Source organism: Carassius carassius, chromosome 19 (genome assembly GCF_963082965.1).
Source record: "Carassius carassius chromosome 19, fCarCar2.1, whole genome shotgun sequence".
Taxonomy (NCBI): Eukaryota; Metazoa; Chordata; class Actinopteri; order Cypriniformes; family Cyprinidae; genus Carassius; species Carassius carassius.
The window spans coordinates 6,182,161-6,208,008 of record NC_081773.1 but is presented as its reverse complement, the minus strand read 5'-3'; the positions used below and the strand labels follow the sequence as shown (position 1 = coordinate 6,208,008).

The 25,848-nt window shown below is 36.5% G+C and overlaps 1 protein-coding gene across 1 annotated transcript in view; it reads left to right on the top strand.

The window, feature by feature from the left end:
- LOC132094941 (ecto-NOX disulfide-thiol exchanger 1-like) overlaps positions 1-24,323 on the top strand; it is a 107,405-nt gene extending 83,082 nt beyond the window's left edge. Inside the window, exons 7-15 of the mRNA XM_059499638.1 lie at positions 4,611-4,823; positions 8,301-8,407; positions 10,841-10,958; positions 12,944-13,128; positions 16,419-16,526; positions 19,441-19,500; positions 21,095-21,194; positions 22,255-22,340; positions 23,571-24,323. Coding sequence (XP_059355621.1) covers positions 4,611-4,823; positions 8,301-8,407; positions 10,841-10,958; positions 12,944-13,128; positions 16,419-16,526; positions 19,441-19,500; positions 21,095-21,194; positions 22,255-22,340; positions 23,571-23,702 — 1,109 coding nt within the window. The 3' untranslated portion in view covers positions 23,703-24,323. The remainder of the gene's footprint in view (positions 1-4,610; positions 4,824-8,300; positions 8,408-10,840; positions 10,959-12,943; positions 13,129-16,418; positions 16,527-19,440; positions 19,501-21,094; positions 21,195-22,254; positions 22,341-23,570) is intronic.
- Positions 24,324-25,848: the final 1,525 nt, after the last annotated feature.

Genomic DNA, 25,848 nt, shown 5'->3' with positions numbered 1-25,848 from the left:
GTATAGTTTGTGTGAGGTTTAAAATACTGTATTTCACAATGTTAATTTCTGAATCTGGAGAGGTTTGAACACTCATGCAAGATGTCAAATTTTCATTATACAGAAATTTTCAAGGCACCACATGCTGTGTTTCCACCTTAGAGTTACACCAATCCATCACACCCCTTTGACATTAATACATATTTGTAACGTCACCTTTCATGTTTTAATTTCAGAGCCGGTTCCTGGCTGACAGCTGTTTTCCCATGCTGTGATTTGATTATAGCTAGCAGCTCCAGGAAGGTAGTGATGGTTGAGTTGTGCTGGCTGCAGTGGTTTGCATGCCTCTCTGAGCTCTTGTCTCTCTGGAGAGACTGCTTTCGTTTCAATGATGGGGACTTGACTGCAGCCTCCACCTCATCAGCAATCACAGCACTTCCCATGTCAAGCACTTCCCATTCTCCCTGCGTGGCGCATCCCCAGCTCTGTCTGTATGTTCTTATGTTTATTGAGCCCAGGAGGCAACAGACAAAACATCTCAGACGGGGTTTCAATATTCTGGTGTCTGGCACAGTTCTGCTCATGCCTGACATCCAGTTGCCTCTCAAATGAAACCCTTGTTTAAACGCAAACAATTATGCTGCAAATATTTACTGACTACAGCTAGGGGTATCTGTTTAAGTATCAACAGCATGCAAATGAACATCAGGATATGTGTTGATGTTTTTTGGCATATTTGTGCAATTATTATTTTCTTTTAATCTTTTTTAAAAATTGATTAACATATTAGAGATTTATTTTAGTAGTTATATTAATGTTACATTGAAAACCTTTAAAACACTTCACTACTTCCATGAATTACTTTGGCATTTTATGCACATATTTTATTGTTTTACCTTGTTTAATTTGACAATTTACCCTAATTTAATTTGTTTTACCTTAGACCCTAATTTTCAAACATACAAATATGAAAATGCATCTTAAAAACAGCAATTACATATTACCTTTTACGACCCCCCCCCTCTTTATTTAATTAATTATTTTTTTAAACTAAATAATTATCTAATTAAATATCTATAAAACTATATATATATATAATCGAATCAAAGAGTAAAATAAAAAATAATTTTGTGAAATTTATTTATATCAGTTTCACTCAAATGACGAATGTTCCTTAATTGTAACGTTCCACAACAAGTGACAATTCTACATTTACATTAAAAAAGATTATAAATAAATTAAAAAACATCAATAAAGTGTACTTGTTTATCAAGGAGATAAAGTGACAGTAAGGAAATTAAAGGTAAAAATCAGTTGTGAACAGAAAATTTGTATTGTTTATTGTCATTTTCAATTAAATGTAGAAAGCATGAAAATATTAATTTGGTAGTTAGTATTCATAAAATGTAGCTAGCTATGAAATTAGCTTTAGCAAGAGTCAGATTTTACTTCACAAATCTTTCAAATGTAATTTATATCTATGGAGCCCTGCTCATGACATGCAAGAAAGAAGAATTTAATTGTGCGCAAAATTTACTAACTCGTTCCCTCGATGTACTAGAACGTGCACACAATTACTAATTTGTTTTCTCGATTTGATAATTCGTGTGCACAATGAATTAGTAAATCGTGCACACAATTTATAAATCGAGGGAATGAAATAGTAAATCAGGCACATGATTTAACCTACAATTGTTTTGTTTTTTCTGCATGCAATGTGTGAGGCTCTACAGTATATATATATTAGATAATACCCATAAAATGCCTTGACAGATGTAATAGATTATGGACATAAAGTTGCAGAAATAAAAAATCAGAACAGTATACCATTTTAGACACTGATATACTACAAATAATATAAAGAGTGTTTTAAACTGAATTTATTTACTAGAAGATCAAAAAATGTTCAATAGTTAAAAAGTATTTTAATGTAAGAAAAAAGAAAAAGCCCTTTTTAATATATATATATATACCGTTTCCCTCATCCTCAAATCTGGCCGTTCTTCAGCTCTTTTTAAACTATTGACTCTTAATTCTATCCATTGCTGCTTTCTGTCTCTTGCCTTTGGAAACACTTTAATTCTATTCATTCAAACAGCCCCTGGTTAATGCTTTCTGGCAAGTAAATGCTCATTGCCACATTATGCTTTCATGGAAAAATTAATATGAGCGATGTCTAAAACAAAGCTAATTTCCCGACCATAACTGAGGCTGACTGAATTGGCAGTAGCATGGTGGCTTACATAGCGTCTGAGTTACGGAGAGGTCGGATGACTGAATTCGGGGAATTTTGAGGGAGAGTGTGGAGATTTCACATTTGCATTGCTTGTGGAGCCCCTCATTAGATGTGAGATTGGCAGAGCAAGCTCATTTGACTGTGAAAATGATTTTTATTCTCGTCAGATGGCATTTTTGCCCGAGGGTCGGGAGAATTCAATTTCTTTTAATTAGCTGGGAAGTTTGAGTGCCACCTTAATAACATACCTGCTCTTGATCTCGAAGGCTCAGAGTCCCTTGGGTCTCTTATCAACGCACATGGGAATAGCATCTATTTAATTGAAAAAGGACTAAAATGGATATCAAATCTAAAATTAGTTGAGCACATATTTTAAGGAGGTACAGTATAATTGATACATCTCTCGTGATGTCATTCTCCTGCTTGGTTTGAAATCGGTTATAATGTGGTGAGACGAAGCAGTAAGTCTGGTGAAAAGTGCACAGATGCAGGGAATAATGTTGTTTCCATGCACAGGATCTCATTAAGGAAGGGATCGAATTCACTGCCAGCCCTACTGCGCTGACTTTGTGGCAAAATTCAATTATTCTTCCAATTTCAGTAATGTATTTCACACGGGTCCACAGGGAGCAGATTACTGAAGCTTGGGAGAGGCCACACTCAATGCTTTATGTGTTAGCTACTCAGGCTAAAATTACACTTCATGTTTAGACAGGAAAAATGCAGGGTTAGTTACTGATTCACGAGCCGTGACTGAACACACTGATGAGATGATGTTCTTATCCAATGGCAAAAGACAATTCAGGCAAAGAGTCTTTAAATTAGGCCCTAAAGTTAGAGCCGTGGCTTAGCGTTTAGTGTAGCATGTGGACGTCCAATCCTGATCTCCCATTGCTCTTCCGCAATAGAGGTGGCAAAACTAATCATGTAAAAGTTCTTAAAATTACATTTAATACTTTAACTGAAAGATTGTCAAGGCAAGTCTTGTCTGAAAGTGTAGTGAAGTCTTAAATTGTGAAGGTTATATGTCTTGTGTGTTGAATGCTTGAGCAGTTTGGCAAGAGATTTGAGTTTTGTAAAATGACAAATCATGGGAGGAGAGATTTTGAAGTGCGAAGGGAATGTGGGGCTTAAGTAGTTTGAGGAGAGATTTGAATTTTAAAACTTTGTTGTTAGGGTGTTCTAGTGGTGTTATAGAAAGTTGCTGGTGTGGTTACTAGGCAGGATATACAGTATGAATGGTTGGATATATGCATAGATGGCAAGTGTGTAGCTACTTAAATCAAGGTTATTGAACTGCTGGATTTTAAACATTCTTTCAAAAATCCATCAATACATCATTTATTTTATTTTGTTACCATTCACTAGAGGAAATTAAGACTAAGAAAGACCAGCCTGAAAGGTTACAAATATATATTTATTTATTGTTCCAAACCAATAAAAGCACTGCAACAGTAGAACATATAACTTGGGCACTACATTTCAGTCTTCTAGTCAAGTCAAGGCACCATTATTTATATACTTTAGCGCTTTTTACAATGCAGAATATGTCAAAGCAGCTTTATAGTATTACACAAGGAAATAGTGTAAAGACATTAAATAACTTTATGGGAAAAAATGTAGAACATTTACACATAAAGCAGTGTCATTTAAAGTTGTACATACAGTATTGTGACATATTGTGAAACAAACTATCAAAAATGGCAAAAAGTAGGACGGGGACTTAACTATGCTTCAGCTGTTGATAGGATGGAGATCTGAACTTGCTGGATTGTAAGAAAGGCCCTGTGTTTAAGGAGACTAAATGATTGGAACAGCCCAGTTATATCGTAAAAGAGATCAATGATTGAACATATGGATCAGTTGTTTATAATAAAATCATTTAATATGTAATAGAAAATAGACAGGATGAGATTACATTTCATGCCGAGTTATTGTAAGCCAACCTGCCCCATAGTTCCAGATTTTATATTTTTGAGAGCGTATTTGATATGAGACTTGGTCTGAAACAAGTTTAGCACACTAAAAAAAAAATAGGGTTCAAAATATGGTTTTCATAGCAATGCAAAAGATTAACTTTTTTAGTTTCCTCAACAACCTTTCTGTAAAAAGTTCTTAAAATAACTACATTATTTTACTATTATATATTTTCCTGTTGTCCTAGTATGAAGAACATTTTAATAATCAAATTTTTTTTCTACTGTAAAGAGTTCAATGGAAAGGTTCCATAGATATTAAAGATTCTTAACCAAAGACCAAAGCTTTAGATGGAAATTAGAGTAAAAAATTTTTAACTGTGCACTGGCTTTTTCAAGCCTGCAAAGTAAGTGTTACAGAATTCTCTTTCATAAGTAGATGAAGTAAAAATGACAGTTTTCCTTTTTAATTTCTCCAGAAGACAACAAATTCAGTGAGGCATCGGCAGTGCTGTTCACATGGATCGACAGAGGTGAGGTGAACCGACGCTCAGCGAACCATTTCTACTCCATGATCCAGTCAGCGAACAGCCACGTGCGGCGCCTAATGAACGAGAAAGCTCAGCACGAGGAGGAGATGGAGCTAGCCAAAGAACACTTTAAGAATTCCCTGCTTGCCATTCTCACACAATGTAAGATACCTCCTGCCTTCACTGTTTGTATCCCAACTGGCTACTATGAGATTTTCATCTAGTGTTGCCATGACAACCGCTCATCCTTTGTACCGAGCAAGATGATATAGCTGTCCTTAAGTGGGCTCAGTCTCTGATCTGATTGTAGGAATTTTCTCGCTCATCTTGATATGACTGTACTGCCAGTAGGAGTGTATTTGTATTTCCAGAACTACCATATATGTTACATTGCCCTTAACTGTAACAGGCAAGACATGGGCTCTGTTCCAAAACCTAGAGAGCTGCCTACATAGGCAGCATTATAAGGCATCATAGGTGAGGTTATAAAAGGTAGGCATTATAAAAGCCAACACATATGTCCTTCCCAAAGAAGATAATGCCATGATACATTGAGACAAAATCCATCTCAAGCTGCATGACATTTATCTTTGCTCTGTGATATTCCATGTTCGAAATCAAGTAATTTCCATAGAAATAGAAATTGCATGGGTAATGTAACTAAAGTTATCATTGTCTCTGATTGTATTCACCAGACCAGAGACCAGAACTATGTCATCATATGGGCCTTAAAGGGATAGTTCACCTAAAAATAAAAAATATATGTTTATCTGCTTACCCCCAGGGCATCCAAGGTGTAAGTGACTTTGTTTCTTCAGTAGAACACAAACCAAGATTTTTAGCAAGATTTTCACGCAATGTCAGAACTGTTAGAATTTTCTTGAGCTTACCTCCTGTGCATGTTCTCTAACTGACGTGTGTGGCGTCGTCTTCTTCGTATTGCTTTACGGCGGATCACAGACTTATAAGTGCATTACTGCCACCTATCTCTTAAATTGACCATTGACACTCAATCTACAATCTAATTTAGCAGTGTCATTGGTCCATTTAAAAGAAATAGGTGGCAGTAATGCACTTATAAGTCTGCAGTCCACCATAAAGCAAGAAAGAAGATGAAGACGACTCACGTGCCTGCTGCTGAGAATGCACTCAGGAGAGTTCGAACAGTTCGGACATTGTGTGAATCAGAGATAAAAAAAAAAAAAAATTATATAAATACTGTTCATTTTCTTGCACAGACCGATCGTTTTGTGTCTTTACACATCAGTGTATTGTCATGAGCCACAGAGATTAATTTGGTTTTGTTTGTGTATATATATTTTTTTAGTTTTATTTTATGCTTTAGCCATGATTCCCATCCACTTACATTATAAGACTGATAGACTGCAACGGTTTGAGCTAAAAATCTTGGTTTGTGGATACCCTGGAGGTAAGCAGATAAACATAAAATTTAAATTTTTGGGTGAACTATCCCATTAAAGGGATCATCGGATGCCCCTTTTCCACAAGTTGATATGATTCTTTTGGGTCTTAATGAAAAGTCTATAACATATTTTGGTTTAAAATTTCTCAGTGGTAGTGTAATAAAACACCCTTTTTTACCTTGTCAAAATCAGCTCTGTTCATTGCAAGCCGTTACCTCGCATGTCGTTTTAAATGCTGTGGGGTGACGAGCAGATGGTATTTTTTTTTAAAATAGGGATTTAAAAATAAACACTGGGTGGATTTTTATCATTATAGGGTGGATGTGTACACACACTTCCAACACACATTTATGTTCAAACAACATGTAAAGTGAATTTTGCATCCGATGACCCCTTTAACAACAACCGTGCCTAAACGGTACCACTCAAGCCAAAAAATAACCACACCATTATTATACACAATACAGTAAGATTACTTATTATGAGATGGTATGAAAACATTGTGGGAACATTTTTTTAAATGTTTCTAAAGCAAATGTCTACTAACTTTAGGACATTAAAATATCTAGTTTTCTTGTTGTGATTATAATATTATTAAAGGTTACAAAACATATCAAGAACTTCCATCAAGTACAAATAATGTAAGGACATTTTAAGAATGTTGTTCTAAGAATGTTTTCTCTGAACATTGAGAATGTTCTTTAAGAACGTATAATAACATAGTAATGACATTACCAGAATGTTGTTCTAAGAACGCTTTCTCGCAACGTTTTGAAAATGTATATCAAATATTAGTCTCAGCCTGGACGTCTGATGCATACAGAACACAAAATTGGAAACACTTCAGGAGTTTCAAAGTCATCATTGGATTGGTTGAATTATGCATTATTTCCGATGCTTATCAAGATCAACTAAATGCTGGCTAAAAATATTTAAAGTTTGTCCATGAGTTTTACACAACGTTCTGTTTTTGTGGGGGTGGGGGGGGGGATCCACGTCCCTAAACATTACGCAGCACAAAATAAAACGTGATTGGGTGCTTTAACTGTCAGTCATATGGGCTGTAGTCTAAGGCGGTGCTTGGCTTTTCAAAGCAGCCAAGGTTCCCAGACCTTCTGCCGTCAGTGTGAAGGTCAGACTACACAAGACTAATCAAATATTAACAAGAATGTTCCATAAACATTATTTTAGGAATGTTTTGTCCTAACAATTTATTTAATTTTATCACATATTATAGAACACAGTGTAACAAGTTCTGATTTTGTGTTTATTTTGCTGTTAGTTTAGGAAAATGCTAACGTCAGAATCAATTATGTGTCGCACTAATAGTCCCTCAATTACTAGGTTCTATTTCAGTTTGGATGCTGTTAGAAAGCAAGGCAGCTCACTAGTCATGGAACAGAGCCATAGTGTTTCCTACACGGTTCACAAGACATCACTGCAGATATACAGTACAAAAATGCACACTAGTAGATATGATTGCATTGAGACCTAGCTCCCTATGTCATTTTGACTCTAGCCATAGCCCATAGAAGGGCCCTGGGTAAGTACAGTCTCAGCTCAGTGGAAGCACTCTGACCAAATAGCAGATGTGGAGATGTTCAACTTAACTTAAAGGTAGGCCAACACCAGATTCACTCATCTTTTTTTGCGGCCCGGACAGGTGAGAAGCCAATATCCTAGCTCAAACAAAGAAATGTAATTTGCTTGAATGAATATGTGTGATGGCAGCTTGACAGAAAGACATTGTGACACCATTTGTGCATGAAAACTAAGAAAAAAATGTATTTTAGAGTTTTAATAGGCTAAAAAAGATGATCACATAATTGTTTACTAAACTGTAGACTTGGTCAAATTAATAAATAGTAGGCAACAGTTTACAATTGGTCCAAACCTGAATCCTAACGCAAATCCAACATCTAATGCCAAAATAAAAACTGCACACATACCCATTTTGAGCTAAAACCTCAATCAATGTTTGACATCAAACACTCAGTATGTTATTAGTGCTTCTCCAGCAAATCCATCATTGTAGACTGTTGCCTTCCTCAGTCCTAAGGAATTGAAACAGGAGCTAATGAGATGTAAGTACAACAGACACAATCAGGGGCCTCTCAGAGAAGTGTTGCGAGGGTCCTGATGCGTCTGACTGCTGGCGCAGATACGGAGCTCTACATAAATGGCTTGTCTTGTCTGACTTCCTTATCCACCAAAGTTGAGCAGATTACGGCTGTGTTCACCGCTGCCACCAGGCAAAAGGCATGGGACCATTTCTCAAAAGCGCAGCGCAAGAACATAGACATTTGGCGAAAGCAGTGCGAGGTTGGTATTTCTTCTCCTCTTTCGTCATGCTGACTCTACATAAGGGGGTCTCAAACTATGGGCCAAGCTTTGTCATTACAAACAAATTTACATTATAACCCGTTGAAAAAAAACAAGCAAACAGTATATGCTGGTTTGGTATGTTTTGAAGCATGGCAGTTAGTTTGAGCAGGTTTAAGCTGGTCCTTAGTTGGTCATGAGCTGGTTTAAGCTGGTTATGAGCTAGTCCTGATTAGGAGTTAGTTGCTTAGAACCGCCTTAGGACCAGCTCATAACCAGCACATGACCAGCTTAAACCAGTTTATAACCAGCTTAAACCAGCTGTCATGCTTCAAAACATACCTAACCAGCATGTGCCGGGTTTTTTTTTTTTTTTCAACAGGGTAGTCTGGCCTTAATGTATTTAAAAAAACAAAGTATTGCATTGAAATTTACTATATATAATATACATATTTCAAATTTGTGGTTGTAAAAACGTTGGTTCTCTGAAGCAGAACACCAGCTTGCTAGTGCCCCCCAGGTAATGTAGTTTGAGACCCCTGCTGTACATGGTACACTGACACAGCAAATCTTTATATGGCAACGTATCTTGTGGCTTTTCATTGTACAGACTTGTGGGCCCTCACACAGCAAACAGCATCCCATTTTTCTAGCCTCTGCTCTTTCGTGCAGCAGAGCTCTCTTTGAAATTGCCACCTAGAAATAACCTCCATTGCTGCCATGGCAACAGATACTGGCAGGGTTATAATGATGCTCATCAGTGATTAGCCTGAATTAATTGTTAATAACTCATCCAATTTGAATTACAGTAGGTCTCTATGGGGAAGGAAAAGTGAGGTGCGTGTTAACTCATAATGTGCCTGTATTAGAAATCCCTGAATTCTCTGAAATGCACAATATGGAGTTTCCATATTCATAATATGGAATGTCACCGGATGTTAGCGCAAACAGAATACTCAGTGAATCTGAAATATAAAAATCCCTCGCTGGTGATAGACTCCAGCTGCAGTCTCTCCTCCAGCCATCTGAATTTTTCCACGACTGTATATCATGAGCAGTGATGTGAGGCCCAAAACCTAGTCTTAGAAATACACTGACTGTATTGATTAATTGCTTTAAGTCAAGTCTATGAAAGGATTCCATTTCAGTTCACAGTCGCCAAGAGGTAAGACATCAGCATTGTGGCAGAGTCTCTGGTGCTTTGAGAAGTGAAAGCCAGTCAAGATGCCACCCCTGTGAAAAGTTGTTTTTATTGTTGTTATTTCTTACATTTCTTAAATAAATTTCTGCTGTCACAGTGGGAAATTACCATTAAATAATATATTAGAGCATATTTAAATAGAAAAACAATTATGAGTCCATGATATATGTAACGTGACAAAACATACAAACACTTTTAATTGTTTACTCAACATTCAGAAAGTATGATATTGGGATTTTAGTTTGGAAAATTACAAACATATACAGTATATTGAAATGTTATACAGTTTTTAAACCAACATACACTATCACTGCTGGGCAAGAAATAAAGCATGTAAAAATTCTGACTTAAAATATTATTACGGACAACTAGTCTCAATATCCCTTATTCTGTTGGCTAGAAATGGCTCTAAGTCAATGCAGTCTTTATAAGAAGTGTTATAAAAACCTTATTGGTTTTTCCAGAATGCTTGGAAACACCACTGGAAAAGTAACGGATATTCGTTGGTCAAAAGGTGTGGGAACCCTGTAAAACAAAATTGTGATAATTAAAGAGAAATATAATATTAGAAACAACCCAGAGCTCAACTTGTATTCCTCTGATACTACAGCTTTCAAGAAACAGATGAAAGATAATGCAACACAGTACTAGAGTTAAATGTATTCAATCACAGATAAAGTAAAGCTCAAATGCGCTCCCTTTATAGAGTCAGATCTGCAAGATTTCACAGTGGTGGCATTAAACGTCCTTTGTGCTGATCCCTATAATGGCTATCAGAGGATCAGTGGGCTTGGAAGTTTGTGTAATGTGATTGTTACGCTCCATTTTCAGACCTAGACAAATGAACTTTCACTATTGCACAGCAGAGCCTCTGGGTTGTATTTTTAAGTTAAGAAATCAATCACCAGGGCCCGTGCTTGCCAAATCATTGCCTGTTTTTCATCCCGTCAAAAGTTTCCACATTAAATTAGAGTATTATTAAAGTAGAACTGCAGAAAGAAAACATTTCATTGATATGTGTGATTGTCGTATATGTTACTGCCACATTTACACAGCAAATGGAAGTATAAAAGTGTGTCCTTGTAAAACTACTCAGAGCAGAGGGAATGTTAATGTGTGCAAAATGTAATCTTTAATCATTGAAGGTCTCGGACAGAAGCCAGTAATGAGATGTGTGTGTGTGTGTGTGTGTGTGTGTGTGTTCGTTTGATTTCTGTGTTGTGCTCCATTAGGAGCTGAGAAATGCTCACAGTGAAGAGATCATGGGAATACGAAGAGAAGAGGAAATGGAGATGTCAGATGAAGACTTGGAGGAAAACCCCTGCAAAAAGATGAGAATGGAGGACATGGGTAGGCCTGATTAGCCACTGATTATCATTATCATGATTCATTAGGATACTAGAGGCAGGGACTGACTGTGGCTAAAAACAGCCCTAGATTTGATGGCCTAACATCTAGTTCATAGACACCAGTTGGGACTGTACAGTGCATTTAAAACAAACATTCTTTAATAAAGGTCATTGTTAATTAAGAGGAACATGTAATTATGTGCCAAAGAGACCTTTGCGCAATGTCTATATAATTGTGATTAATTTTAGGGCTCAACAATAAACTTTTTTTTCTCTTTCTATTGACCAACAACAAAAAAAGAAACAAATAAATAAATAATAAATACATGCATAAAAAATATTTGGTTAAGGAAAAAATATTCTTTATGTTTTTGAAAGAAAACTATTATGCTTATCTAGGCTGCATTTATTTAATCTAAACCGTACAGTAACAGTGTGAAATTGTGTATTTAAAATAAATGTTTTGATTGAATATATCATCAATATTATTCTATAATTTATTCACCTGAAGCAAATCTGTTTACTTCTTTTTTTTTTTTTTACAGAAATCACTCTAATATGCTGATTTTATCATTATCAGTCACCATACATTTCTATACTATCATTTGATCAATTTAATGTGTCTTTTCTGAATAGAAATATTCATATCCTTAAAAAAAAAAATCTTACTGATATCAAAAATGTTTTGAACAGTAGTGTATAAATAAATAATAATTCATAAATAAATAAGAATTTGTGAAAAAGACAAATCTGTGTTTTTCCCACCAGCCATCTACCACATTATTTATTTAATTTGCAACAATAGCAGGAAAATTACAGCCATAAAGAAACACAATGCTGGAAAAAGATGGCATGGATTTGTTTATCATTTTTAAATCATTCTAACTGATGCTTTCAAGGCTATCACAATTTCACATAACTTCAATAATACATCATCTGTGTCTGCCAGTTAAACATCACAAACCAATGCAGTTTTCATCTGCAAAGCATTGAGACACATGTACAAGATCAGTGAATGTTAGACGTACGTGAAGTCTGAGCACAGCTCTGGTCCTGCAGGAAATAACAGGGACATTATATTGTATAAAATATTCATAAACACTGTAAATAATCATTCACCGTCAGTTCATAATACCTAATGGATTAACTAATGAATGAAATTTTCATAAAGTGTCAAATCCATTTTCAGATAGTGACTGTTAAGTGTCTTGTTAAAAATAATTCCCAATCGATTTTTAATTTAATACAAAATAAATCAACCTGGTTTAATGTTAAACACAATCCTCTGTTAGTCTCAATCAAATCAGCTCCTCCGTGACCACTTGTTTTTTTATTAGCTTTATTCAAACAGAGCGATCACATCCTTCAGATAACCTTGAGTACAACAGCATTTGTGCTGAGATATCAACGTGAATGATTACGCTCTCCCTTCTGCATGTATCCCACAGCAAATCTGATTATGAATGATATTGCTTCAGCAGAGAACAGCGGCAGGAAGTGTCAGGGGATTCTGAGCTCAGCGATATTTCATGGCCTGTCACAGCACACAAGCTCTGGCTCAATAAAAGTAGTATTTTCAGTAGCAGGTAGGAATATCTAATGGTTTAGAATATCTAACTGTTGACACAGCACAGTGACCAAGTTGTTATGCAAACTTCACCATCGATTTCAGCTCTCAATCATAATGATTGCTCTAAAGCCTGCCACGTATATGCTGATTCAAGCAGACGGATTGATGTAAGAACTTGTCTTATATGATGCATGTTAGATCACACGATAGATCATATGTTGCACCCTACTAGAAGAAACAAAGGTCAGTGAGAACTACTTAAGGTGGTTGAGTCAACAAGTTTAAGCTAGGACAGTTAACTATAGCTCATTTAGGCACAAAAGTGTGAATTCATCTTATCTATGCAACAGATGAGATAAAGACCTTCATCCAAGCTAACTTCCTGTCTCTTTCTCTTCCTTTTTGTCTGAGAGCAGTGCTGTCTGCGCAGACGTGTGCTCTGCGGGAGGAAAACGACAGTCTGCGCTGGCAGCTGGATGCTTACAGGAACGAGGTGGAGCTGCTGAAGAAGGACCAGGGCAAGATGTACCGTACCGAGGAGGATCACACGCAGGAACAACAGCTGCACTTCCTGCAGCAGACCATGCAGAACATGCAGCAGGTAATACACACATCTGAGTGTTCAGTCTCAAGCTGGTTTTGCAACAGAAGTAACACTTTAGATTAGGGAACACTATTCACCATCAACTAGTTGCTTGCTTGTCTGAAGTTTAAAATCATTGGTTACCCGTAAGCCAATCACAAAAGGTTGGTCATGGCGCGTGTTATGCGTCGGCTCAGCCGCCTTGAACTTCCACTGTTAACACAGGAATGCTGTGAAAAAAAAAACATCGAGCGAGTTTTGCTGCCTCTTTAACCTGATCCTCCATGAGAGCAACCAAGGGGGAAACAATCACAATTATTGCCTTGCCGGACTTGTCCTCCTCAGTTTCTCGCTAACGATCGGTAACAGTTGATAAATTAAACTTTTCCCAAAACCTGTCGGGAGAAGGGCCACAACATCATCCCCATTCAAAATATGAAACAAACACTCTTCTTGTTCGGGCTTCAGTTGACAAATGCTGGAAATATTCTCCATGACAGAGCGAATAGCATCCCGTGTCTCTATGTCCGCTGTCGTTTTCAATTTCCCTAACCTACACTACAATCTTAAATTCGGCGCTTAGCATCTACGCCACAGCTCTCAGTCCATCCTCTGTTCGTTGATTGGCCGGCTGTTTTGGAGCTGGTGGAAATCTGGGAGATGGTTTGCTATCTCAGACGGAGCTGAAGTACAGATGTGAACTGAAATTGAGCGGAAGTACGAAGTCTGACGTAGTCAGGCTATGATTTTTTAGGGTCTTAATGAAACGTCTCTAGTGTCAATCAACAATCGTGGGAAGGGCTTTGGTCTGTGTCTCGTCACAGACAGGCATCTGAGATGACCCCTTTAAAACATAAAATTAAAAAGAGCTTAGCAATAATACAGTTGTATTTAAGAGACAAGCAGCTGATATTTGCTGTACATCATAAACCTGAAAAAGTTGGCAAAACTGAAAAAAAGGTATGGTATTTAAAATTTGAATTGCTTATAATTTTTAAATACAGTAAGCTATCAGCTATAATTTTACTATAAAATGATCTTGTTATCTCAACTTGAACCTTGTTGTTATTAGACGAATTCAATAAATGCTAACTTAGTAGTAACACGATGCATTGCCTAGTATAGCAAATGCTAAATGATTAAAATAATATGGGATATAACAACTGTTTTTAAACTAAATTCATGGTCCACTTGTAACTATGATGGTAACCCGCTAAGAAGCAGAACTTTTCTAAATAGCATGGTAAAACATTTAACATTACTAAATCTCCCACTTAACATTAATCTTGCACACACGCACACTAAATAAATTTTAGCATTTACTCACCCTTTCAAGTATTTACGCTTTCTACGGCTTCATTTATTTGATCAAAAATACAGTAAAAGCTTCAAAAAATGTAATTCATTCCTGTAATGCAAAGCTGAATTTTCAGCATCATTACTCCAGAAATCATTCTAATACACTGACTTGCTGCTCAAGATACATTTATAGTGATCAGTGCTGAAAACAATGAATTCTTGCTGAATAAAAGTGTTAAATTCTTAAAAAAATAAATAAATACGACTTTGAATGGTAATGCACTCTCTCAGCAGGTGGGTGTTAACTTCCTGCTGACACTGCTGTCTATTCTACAACATGCAGCATGTTTGATATTATTGTGCAGTCTTTGAAGCGGACTCATGACTAATCAAATGACCAATTAGATCAAAACCTTTTCTTCATATTGTTTTTTTATTTTATTTTATTTTTTATTCCAAGTGAAGCTGTGGGACATGTTTGTCCCTTGTTTATCGCACACAGTTAACTCAATCTCAGTCGACATTGGAGAAAAATCACACCATTGCATTATTAATATTTAAGGGATGGCTGAGATTAAAGAGCCTCCTAGTGTCTTCTCTTGACACATTTAAACATACGAAAAGATCAGTGCGTAAGTGTTCAGTATGCTCTCACGTCAGTGCTCCATCTGGAGCACAAACACCCACACCTCCATTAATTATGTTCTTCATTAATACTTCATGACGCAGACTGTCATAGAGCAGCCATTAGCACCGGCTCCGGTGAGATCTCTCTCTCTCACTCTCTCTTTCATTTTACATTTCTACAGTTGCTTTGAAGGCTTTTATGTACAAGATCAATACTAATGTAAGAAATGAGCATCCTTTTTGTGGAAAGAGAGAGATGATGTGCAGGTTTATATAGAGTGCAGTGGACTGTCATTATTTAATTTAATGGATGGAGAACTTTTTCATTGCACAAAAGTTTTAGCTCTAAACTTGTTTTATGTCTGTAATCACACATACACTACTGTTTAGGGACAGTAAGCTTTTTTTAAAGAAATTAATATACTAATATAATTATTTTATATTTTTATTCATTAAGAATGCAGTACATAGATCAAAAGTGACTGTAAAAACTTTTACACTGATACAAAAAAAAACCTATTTAAAATGTAACCTTTTCAACATTGATAATAATAATAAATCTTTCTTGAGCACCAAATCAGCATATTAGAAAGATTTCTAAAGGATCACCTGACACTGAAAACTGAAGAAATTATGCTAAAATTTCAGCTTTGCATCACAGGAATAAACTACGGTTCTTGAAAATTGTAACTATATTTCACAATATTAGAGTTTTTACTGTAAAACTTAACTTTGACTTATAATCTTACCAACCTGAAATGTTTGAAGAGTTTATTTTATTCACACTTTATTTTAAGATCCTTACTATTAACAAACCTTTAACTATGACTTTTGCCTCAATAAACTCCTAATTTGATGCTTATTAATAAATAAGTTTAGGTAAGTTGCTAAGTTTATGACTAGGGATCTAGAATATGGTCATGCAGAATATGTGCTTTATACGTACTAATAAACAGCAACTATGTTAATAAAGTGCATGCTAATAAGCAACTATAAAAATGGGTCCAGAAGCAGAACATTGAACAAGCTAAATGAAGAACAAGATTGGATTTTCTGAATCTGGAAAAGATTGAATCATGAAAAGTGCAAGAATGGATGTTGTTATTGCTTTCTGTGAGCATGGTTTGGGGGTAAAAACTGGGAAAATTCTCGGCTTAATTTTAAAATTTCATTCTTATCCTTTTCATTTCAATAAATGCTATAAAAAGCTAACCACAAGAACTTTTGAACGGACATACAAGTCTGACTCACCCCACCTCCTCTTTGTGATCTTTGTCGTTTGCTGTGCAGTGATGTTTATGTGGTGTTTGTTTATGAGGGCACCACACGGCCACACATGCTGCTCATTGCTCCAGCCATCTGCTCTCTGTTTGTCTCCACAGCAACTGCTTCGGCTCCAGGAAGAGCTGAAAGGAAAGGAGCTGGAGCTGGAGCAGGCCAGAGATGAGCAGCAGTACCTAGAGGGAGAGGTCCTCAGCCTCAGGGAAAAGGTGGGACAGACTTCATGGCCATATTGCCAAATAATCTGCATTTCCATATGCATTATAGTTTTATTTGAGGGCAAAAACAATGATTATGATGAGCAGTGTTGGGAGAGCTACTTTGAAGCTGCTGTTACTCAAGTTAAAGTTACCCTTTTAGATAAACTACAAGCTTAATATTTTGCAGGACTATTATTTTGCAATCAGAGCAGTTATATGGTAAAAAGCAATGAGTATGCCAATTAGGGGAACAATAATTTATTGTTTATTATATATATATATATATATATATATATATATATATATATATATATATATATATATATATATATATATATATATATATATATATATAATTAGAAGAAAAAACAACCTATGCTTTACGTAACTGATCAGAAATAGTAGTGATAAACAACAGCATTTAACTAAAAGTTATTGCTTTTTTTATTATAGTAACAAATACACTCTAAAGAAAAAAATTGCAGCAAAACATATAAAAGTATGCAACAGTAGGCATCAGTCTTTTGAGAAAAGCACATTTTTAGAGTGAATTATTATAATATAATTTAGTATAGCTCTACAAAAAAGAAGACATGAAACTGTCACGTCTGTCATATATCACAAGAGTTGGGAAATTGGGTGAAAAGCATGTCATTGAAGAATGTCTTTATTTCAGTTTATCATTACGTTTTAACCTTCTCTCTTTTTTCCCTTTTTTTTGCATCAAAATATAAAGACTATAAGTGATTCTTCTAACTATAATATAATCAGATATAATGCAACATTTACCTTTGGCCCACGGCTCTTGATTCTGTTTTGGTCTTTCGTAGTAAAAAGTTTGGCCACCACTGTTTTACATTATCCATCAGAATGAATCAATTCACTTGTTTGGATTTCCCAATGCTTCATTTGAGAGAAGTAGTGAACATTTTAGGCGCACTTGTTTGATCAGTTTACTCGACTGTAAAGCTTCACATGCAATACATAATTGTGTCTCTGCTCACTGGAAAAAGTAGCCTTTAGTTACTTCCCAGCACTGGTAGGGAGTTACTGTGTAGATGGACACAAAGCCTTATGTAAGCCATTAAGAGCACTGTTCGCTTCAGATATGCTGCATTTTGGCAGTGTCTGCCTCCTCATGTGTGACAGCGGGAAGCTCTGCAGCCCGGGGTCACTTACTGTCCTCACTCCCCCTGTGCATGCAGCGAGAAACACAACTCAACATGGCAGCAGGAGCAAAGGGTGCACACACGCACGCACGCACGCACACACACACACACACACACACGCACGCACGCACGCACGCACGCACACACACACACACACACACACACACACCTGGGAAAAGAGGCACATAAACAGCAACACACTCAAAAAAGAGCAAGACAGTTTTGGTCTCAAGATGAATGTGCTTTGTTGTGGCTGCAGAAGGGGAACAAGGCTACACTGCAGAGCCAGGTTGTTTGTTTCTACACTAGACAATACGCAGTAACATATGCCCAATATATGAAAAAAATATATATACGAGACAACATCTATATGTACTATATCTATATGAGAAAACATGTACAGTGGCCTCCAAAAAGGATTCAAACAGACACAAAAGTCAGTTCTCTTGTGAAAAAGAAGTATACACATGCTTTCTAAAACAGTAGTTATTACAGAAATAATATATTTTAAAAGAATGAACTTAAGTGCAATTGAATTTAAGCCAAAACATGCTTTAATGTTATTTCTATTGAAACTTGCATGTCATGTATTTAAATGTTTATAATTACATATGTGTAATGAAGTTGCAATTTAGCATGTTTAAAATATATCAAATACATTTGACATTTACTGATGTGTACATTTTTTAAGTACACTTAAAGGTGGACTAATCAAATTTTGCCTGAAGATGTTAATATTTGAAAGCACCAAAACAAAGGCCCATACCCCAACAGGACCAAGCCCCTATTTTAATATCTCCACCCCACATGTACAGTACATACACAATCATGGCAATGACCATTGTGAAAAAAAGAAAATTTATATATATATATATATATATATATAAAAATTTTTTTTGCAATTAACATGCAATTAAGTGTCAGAAAACATTACAATAATTTCAAACTTTTTCATATATTAAAGTATATTATTTCCATTATAAGTCTTCTTTTTAGAAGTATGCTAAAGAGTACTTTTTCAAAAGGGGTGCATTAACATTCTGCCTCTGTGAGCGCTTCATTATAGGTAATGAAAGAAAGCAACTGAAAAGTAATTTCCACAAACAAGTTGTGAAAGTAAGTTGTGACCTTTGACCTTAAAAAAACATATTCGTATCTATTGAATAGACTGTCTGTCACTTACAGCTTCTTTATCCATGTCAAATTCAAAGTGGTGTCCGCCTTGATTAAGATCTATAGAGTTGTTGTCATTGAGGACAGATGATCTGTTCTCTCTGTTGCAGAGCAGCACAACATGACACCTTATCATTTGTGCCAGTACAGACACAGGAAATAATGACCAGCCTTGTTTACCCCAATTTCCTAACAGCAGACGTTGGTTTGCATGAATGTTATTTGACTGAGATAACAGGAACATCAATAGTCGTGGAGGTCCTGTGGAGCCCATACTGTATTGTGCTCCTACACAAACCCACTTGCACCAGTATTTTTAGAGCCAGATGTGGTGTGCCTCAATTTTTCATACTGCTGTGACCTTCTACAGACACCCTGGCCATAATGTATGGAATCACAAATGTGTTTCATTAACCCTTTTCACACAAGCATCCATTTAAAATGTAGTATCAACTTGGCCCACTCAAGGCCAGACTGAGGTTTCCAGAGGTTACACTGTCTGCAAAGCTCCTTCACAGCTGTACTGCAAAATACGATTGGGTCTGGAAGTGAGCATTTCTGTTTTTTTTCTTTCTTGACAGCTGTTGAACGCCATGGAATCGGTAGACTTGTCAAACCACAACTCTGAAGGCCATGAAAAGGTAAGTCAGACTGATTCTGCGTAACGCCCAGCGTCCATCATGTCACTGGCATTCACCAGTGAGATTAGTCTGCACTACCAGCACACATCAAAAGAGGCATGTGAACCGCTAACATTGCATCATCCCTTCATTTCTCTTCACACCATGAGCTCTCTGGCAGAAGTTAATTTTAGACTACTGATCTGTATGCTCTGTGAGAATATGGGCTCCCTCTGCTTTTTCTGCATAAAATAAAGACTCCCAAACTTAAGAGTGCTGCAAAGAGTGTCAGAAAACTTTTTTATTACGCTGCAGTATTTGCAGTTACTAATTGAATTTCACTCCATTGATTTAACTCCACTAAATATTCCTATCTATTAAATCTGTAAACCTATAAAATAAAGTCTCTGCAATAGATAACAAAATAAACACACTTATAAGATTTGCACATAATAAACACGTTTTTTAATAACAGGCTGACCTCATGTTAAAGTGCTTTACAATCTACTGAGGCAGACAGTAATGTACACAGATTTTAGTTTCAGTGTTATTTTAGTGTCATTGAAATATTATTAAGTTTTATTCATATTCTGAATCAGTCTCTATTTTTATATTTACAGTACCATTTTCATATTCATTTTGGAGTTTTTGGAATTTTGTTTTAATTATTTTTTTTATTTTTTATTTTATTTTAAGAAGTGTTGTCTGGGCAACTAACAAAAATAAACGTTTTTTTAAATATATTTTTGTATTTCAATTAACGTTTATTTTTAATGTTTGAACAAACTTAAACTTTGGCTATAATATTCATTGCGGTTTCTTCACATCCAATTATATATTTATAAATTGTGATTTATAAATTGCTTTTCTAGAATATTGTAAGTCCTGCATTGATTTAGTCCTCCACATATTCTCTAGCTTATAGAAAAAAAAGGATTTAAAACATAAGCACTAAACATAAAGCGAAAACAGCATCTTTATCTCTATGCATTAGACAGCGAATAGGAGATTGTTTTCTAGTCCTTTAAAGAAATCTCTCCACCTGAGACAGATCACCTAGCGTTATTTTGGTCACTCAACAGAGGACTAAAAAATTTATATTTAGTAAAATTTTGAACTGATTCCACCTGTATGAAAAAAAAAACTTTTCCGTTTTTTTGGAAACCGCATTCAAAATCCACTTAGCTCAAAAATCAGCGGGGGCATATGTGCCTTCGTTTTAAAAGGGCATGATGTAAAAGTTTTGCAAAAGTTTTCTTTCAAGAGTAACTTAATTTTTAATATATGGCTAAAGACACACGAGGACTGCTGCCTCCATTTAGATTTTCTTTTTCGCTGAAGGTTTCTAAAAATGCACAGCGCAAGTATGTTTGATTTTAACCTCTATGTAACTTATGGTCTGGCATCTTGAGCAGCATCTTGGAAGAACAGAATCTTGAATGTCAATAGGCAAAGATTTCTCTGAACGCAGCAGAATGCGGTGCATCCTCAGTAAAGATTAGCAGGCATGCCCCACCAACTCAACAGTTTGCATGATCCCATCTCTCCCTTATCTGCTTTGTGAAAGTTCCTCTGCATCCTGATGTGTATTTTTCCTTTGTATGCATGTGTACAGGGAGTCAATGGCACTGCGGCACTCTACCACCATCGAGAAAAGAATAACGACGCGGCCATTTGGGGTCCTTTGAGATCAGAGAAAGAGGCTCTCTTGCTCGGTAATTATTCCAACTCCGCTTCATGCCGTTTTGATCTATAAAACATCTTGAGCCGTGTGCTGAGGGGCTTGAATACCAGATGGGCTTGGAGGATTGAGTCCTAGCTTAAAAGCACAGGAGCAAGCAGGTGCACGAGCAGCCAAGCAGTTGAACGCAATGCTGTCCAGCCAGTGTTTGAACCACTGTGATAACAATGACAAGGAAAGCTCCTAGCACCTTAGCCTTTCTGTCATGTTTTTAGATGATGATCCTTAGGAGGAGCTCAGGGGAGTTGTTCTTCTTTTTGCCAGGCACATCATTGGCCCAGAGAAGACCACATATCCTTCGCTCTATCTAATGCCTGCACAACAACGCTGCTTGCAAAGAGGATACATATACTGCACTGATGGAGTAAGGCCATCAGCCAGAAAAGTGAAACTCATTCGAGCAGAACAAAGTGAAGGGACGGACTGAAGAACACAAATTGTTTAAGTCTCCAGGCGCTCCCGTACTAGCTCTGAAAGGGACGTCTAATGCAGTTATTGGATTAGCTTGCTGTGCAAACATCATTTTGTATAAGCTCCCTCGGTTAGGCCATTGAAATGAGTTTGTTCGTTTAGACTTCTTGTACAAGTATGCAAAACAGATATGTTTCTCTCGGTAAGCATAGCGCACCATAGCAGAACAGAGACATATGGAGTCGGCTCGGCTGTTCTGCATTGAGTTTTAAGATCAGAACGGACATCTCAAGACTCCCCTTCCCTCCCCAAGTGCGGCTCTTGGAAATTAGGTCTTGCGGAGGGAATTGAATGAGGTTCCTTGATAATTGGTGGCGTTACGGCATATAAATCAAGGAAATAAATATTGTCTCGGGCCCCTCAGGCAAGGCACTATATCCTGTGCCTCTGCATCAGTGCTTTACCTTTTTGCAGGACCTCTCTGAAATAATCAGCTTAAGTGGGGGAGGGATGGTGCTTCTGCCCCAGGCGGCATATTTATGACTGTGCCACTGCATCTCTTGTCTTGTCTTGCAACATATGTTCATTCACAAGCCTGCTCTGCTGTCTGTCTCTCCACACAGGAATCATATCAACCTTCCTTCATGTCCACCCATTTGGAGCCAACATTGAATATCTGTGGTCTTACATCCAGAGACTTGATACAAAGGTGATTATTTGTTTTAATTCAGTGGATAGTTCACCCAAAAATGAAAATTCTATCATCATTTGCTTACCCTCATTACAAGACTTTGGTTAAACCTCAATGACATAATAAAATGTGTGCATTAAGCCTGAGAGATTTGTCTCTACATTGAAAGTCATTTAAAACCAAGCCTTTGAAGATCCAAAAAGATCATAAAGGCATCATAAAACTAATCCATATATGTAAATTGGGCAATTTAATCCAAGAGACTTTATACGATGAACAGAATTCATAGGCTTTTATTTACATATAAACACACATGCATACAGCACATTGCATATGGTAAACAAAAGCTCATTAGAACAAACCTCATTGGTTATTGTGCATCAGAAAATAAATGAGGGTGAATAAATAACAGGATTCTTATTTTTGAGTAAACATTTTAATTCATTTTGACATCTTAAGTGCAATGGAGTTGGTAAAATAAAAAAAAATAAAAAACTTTGCAAGAAATCTTTTGCAATTAGTATATAATTCTAGTGTATATTTAGTAGCATGTACTAATTTATTAAAAAGCAGTAGTTTTTATTTATTTTTAAATTTAGGTTCAAATGGCATCTGCCATCTTTCAAATACTTAGTAGATAAACAAATTTAAAATTTAAGAAAAGGAAAAATCCTATAAAAACAGACCAAAAGTATTGATGACTTAGCTTCCATGGCATGTACAACTTTTTTCCTAATGGAAGTTTCTCTAGAATAATAATGTCCATCCCCCTAAATTATAAATACCAGCTGCCTCTGATTACAAAATCATTGATTCATCATCTTCAATTGCACAAAGTCTCTTCAAAAAACTCCTAACTCTTTCAATAGGAGAGAAACCTGCAGGGACCAAGCTTTGATGGGATTCTTCTATATCAGATCAGCTGACTAACTTGAAATGCATTTTCAAGAAATGCCACAAGTTTATCTTGTATCTTCAACTAAGAGTAGAGAAAACAAGCAGTATTATGAACTGAAAAAAAAAAACATGTTTATATACTCTGTTTAAAAAATGAACTACAGCAACTGTTTGCCGGAAGAAAATGACACACATACTAACAAACAAATTAGTGCCTTTAATAAATTTCTAAGCAAACAGAGGCGACGACTCAATGGGCAATTTTGTTTCTGTTTATGCACAAAATATTCATCATGGAGCAAAAATAACAATCTAAGTGATGCTTTGCTTTGCTCATATCTCATTTTTCAGATCTCGGCCAGTGAACTTGAAAGACTAATGGTCCGGTTGCCCAACATGTTCAAGCAGGAGTTCAGTGGCGTTGGAGCAACACTGGAGAAACGCTGGAAGTTCAGCGGATTTGAGGCTCTTAAAACAGTGTGACTTGCAGAGCAACATACACATACACTGAGGCTTCTGGACCTCTGGAGGACTGATCCAGAGTCAGCGACAAGAGCCAGAGCCTCACAGACACAAACAACAGGCTCTACACCCCATACCGCCTCAGATCCGATGGCTGCCGCTCTCCAGAGGAAGTGAGACTCTACGTGCGGCGCCACATCTGATGTATTTACTTGGAAAAGCTCTTTCCAGACGTCTGTACCGATTGCATAACTTATCTGTCAGTGGCGTCGTCCCTGAAGGCTGGGAGATATCCAGGAATATCGCGCCTCTCGGTTAAAAATACGGAATACTGAATATGGGACACAGATGTGTGATAGCGGCCCTCTGCGCCCATCAAAGCCAGACTGTGTGTGAAGACGATTTCTGCTCTGAAAAATTATTTAATTCAAGGCCAAAGTGCTGGAGCTGATAGACAACAGATGCACAGCTGAAGCTCTTTGGACAGTTTGCTGTGTTTCAGGCCTTGCTTGTTGTTTAGATGATGTATGTAACTATGTAACATGCTCTTTGTGTCTTGATGCACTGTTGTTTAAGTTCTGCTTATATAAATTATGATGTTTTTTTTTTTTTAAATCAATTAAAAACTTTTTATCCAAAATCGGATGTAGTTAGTCGGTGCTAAATTTACTACAATATTAAAAATAAAGGTTCCAAAAGGAGGTTTTGGGTTGACCAAAGAACCTTTCAGTAAACAATTCTTATAAGAACTTATTTTAAATATCTTAAAAAAAATTTCCATTATAAAGAACCTTTTGTGGAATGGGATGTTAAAGCTTCTTTATTAGAACAAAGATGCCAATAAAGAACCTTTATTGTTAAGTGTTAACAGCAAATTTGAAAACAGAACATTTTGTTGTTGTTTTGGAAGAATTTTGTTGTGGTTTTGGACTACTGAAACTCCATAAATGTCATTCCAGTTCATCAACCTATGGGAGTGCCCAATTTGATTCAAATTCACCCTTGTGAAAGGCAACCAGTTCATAAATTCTGGATTTTGCCCAACCCTGTTCCCGTCTGCGTCTCTAGAAGTGTCAAAGCTGCCTCGTAGTGTTGTGTCTGTCATGTTTTTTGATTCATGTCTGGGATAAACAACTGAATGTGGAGCAGAACTTCCTTAATCACCCAGAATATAACAAGCTGTTAATAATGAATGAGAGGGGAGGAGAATGCTGCTCTGTGTGTGTTTAATGTGATCTATTAGCCATTTACATCAGCCACTGAGATGCTGTTAGCAACATAGTAGTGCATTTGAGACCGCCTAAGCCATTTACATTGTTGCTTGTACCATCTCTGCCATTATTTGAGAGTGTTACAGTAAGGATTAATGATTATGGTGCCTCAAGACTCATAGGGCAGCTGCACTTTTAAAGGCCCCATTTTGCTGCAAATGCAATGTTAAAGAGTGAAAAAATCAACTATGACTTTATTAAATAAAAAAGAACTGGCACCCCTCTACCAGAGCTAAAATCTCCAATGTGTGCTTTTGCTGGCAGCCATCATATGCCAAATGTCTTAATATTCTGTCAGAAATTCTGGGCACCCATGTGTAAACATTCCAATGGCATTTTTAGCATGACTGACAAAATGTTAAAGAAAAGCTTTGGCAAAAACAAAGCAGTTGTCAGATGGATTATGAAAATCAATTGACCAGTGCTTGTTTTTAAAATGCAATTAAAAATGTTCAACGTCAAAAAAGTAGCAATATAATAAAAAAAGCCCTCAACCAGTCATGACCAACTATTGCTGTTCTGAACGTAATAATAAGAGCTCAGTGAGCAGAACATTTGCATTCCTGAAACTTTCTCAGTATAGAGAATGAAACAGATTAACTGTAATGAAATGGTAATATGCTCAGAGTTAAAGAAGCAGAGGTCAATTTTCAATTTCTAAAAGGAGGCCTTTTAATCCCACTCTCTGTGATGACGGCTCGATATTCAGAAGAGTTATTTTCAAGTGCACACCAAGTGGATGGAAGTGAAATCGGAACCATACAGAAAAATAAACAAGAAGAGAGTAATACCTCCTGGAGTATATTTAGACTTCCTGTATCAGATCAAACTGACATCTCCTTGGAAAATGAATTACTGTAGGCGCAGCTGAGCTCTCGAGTGGTTTTCAAAGTTTG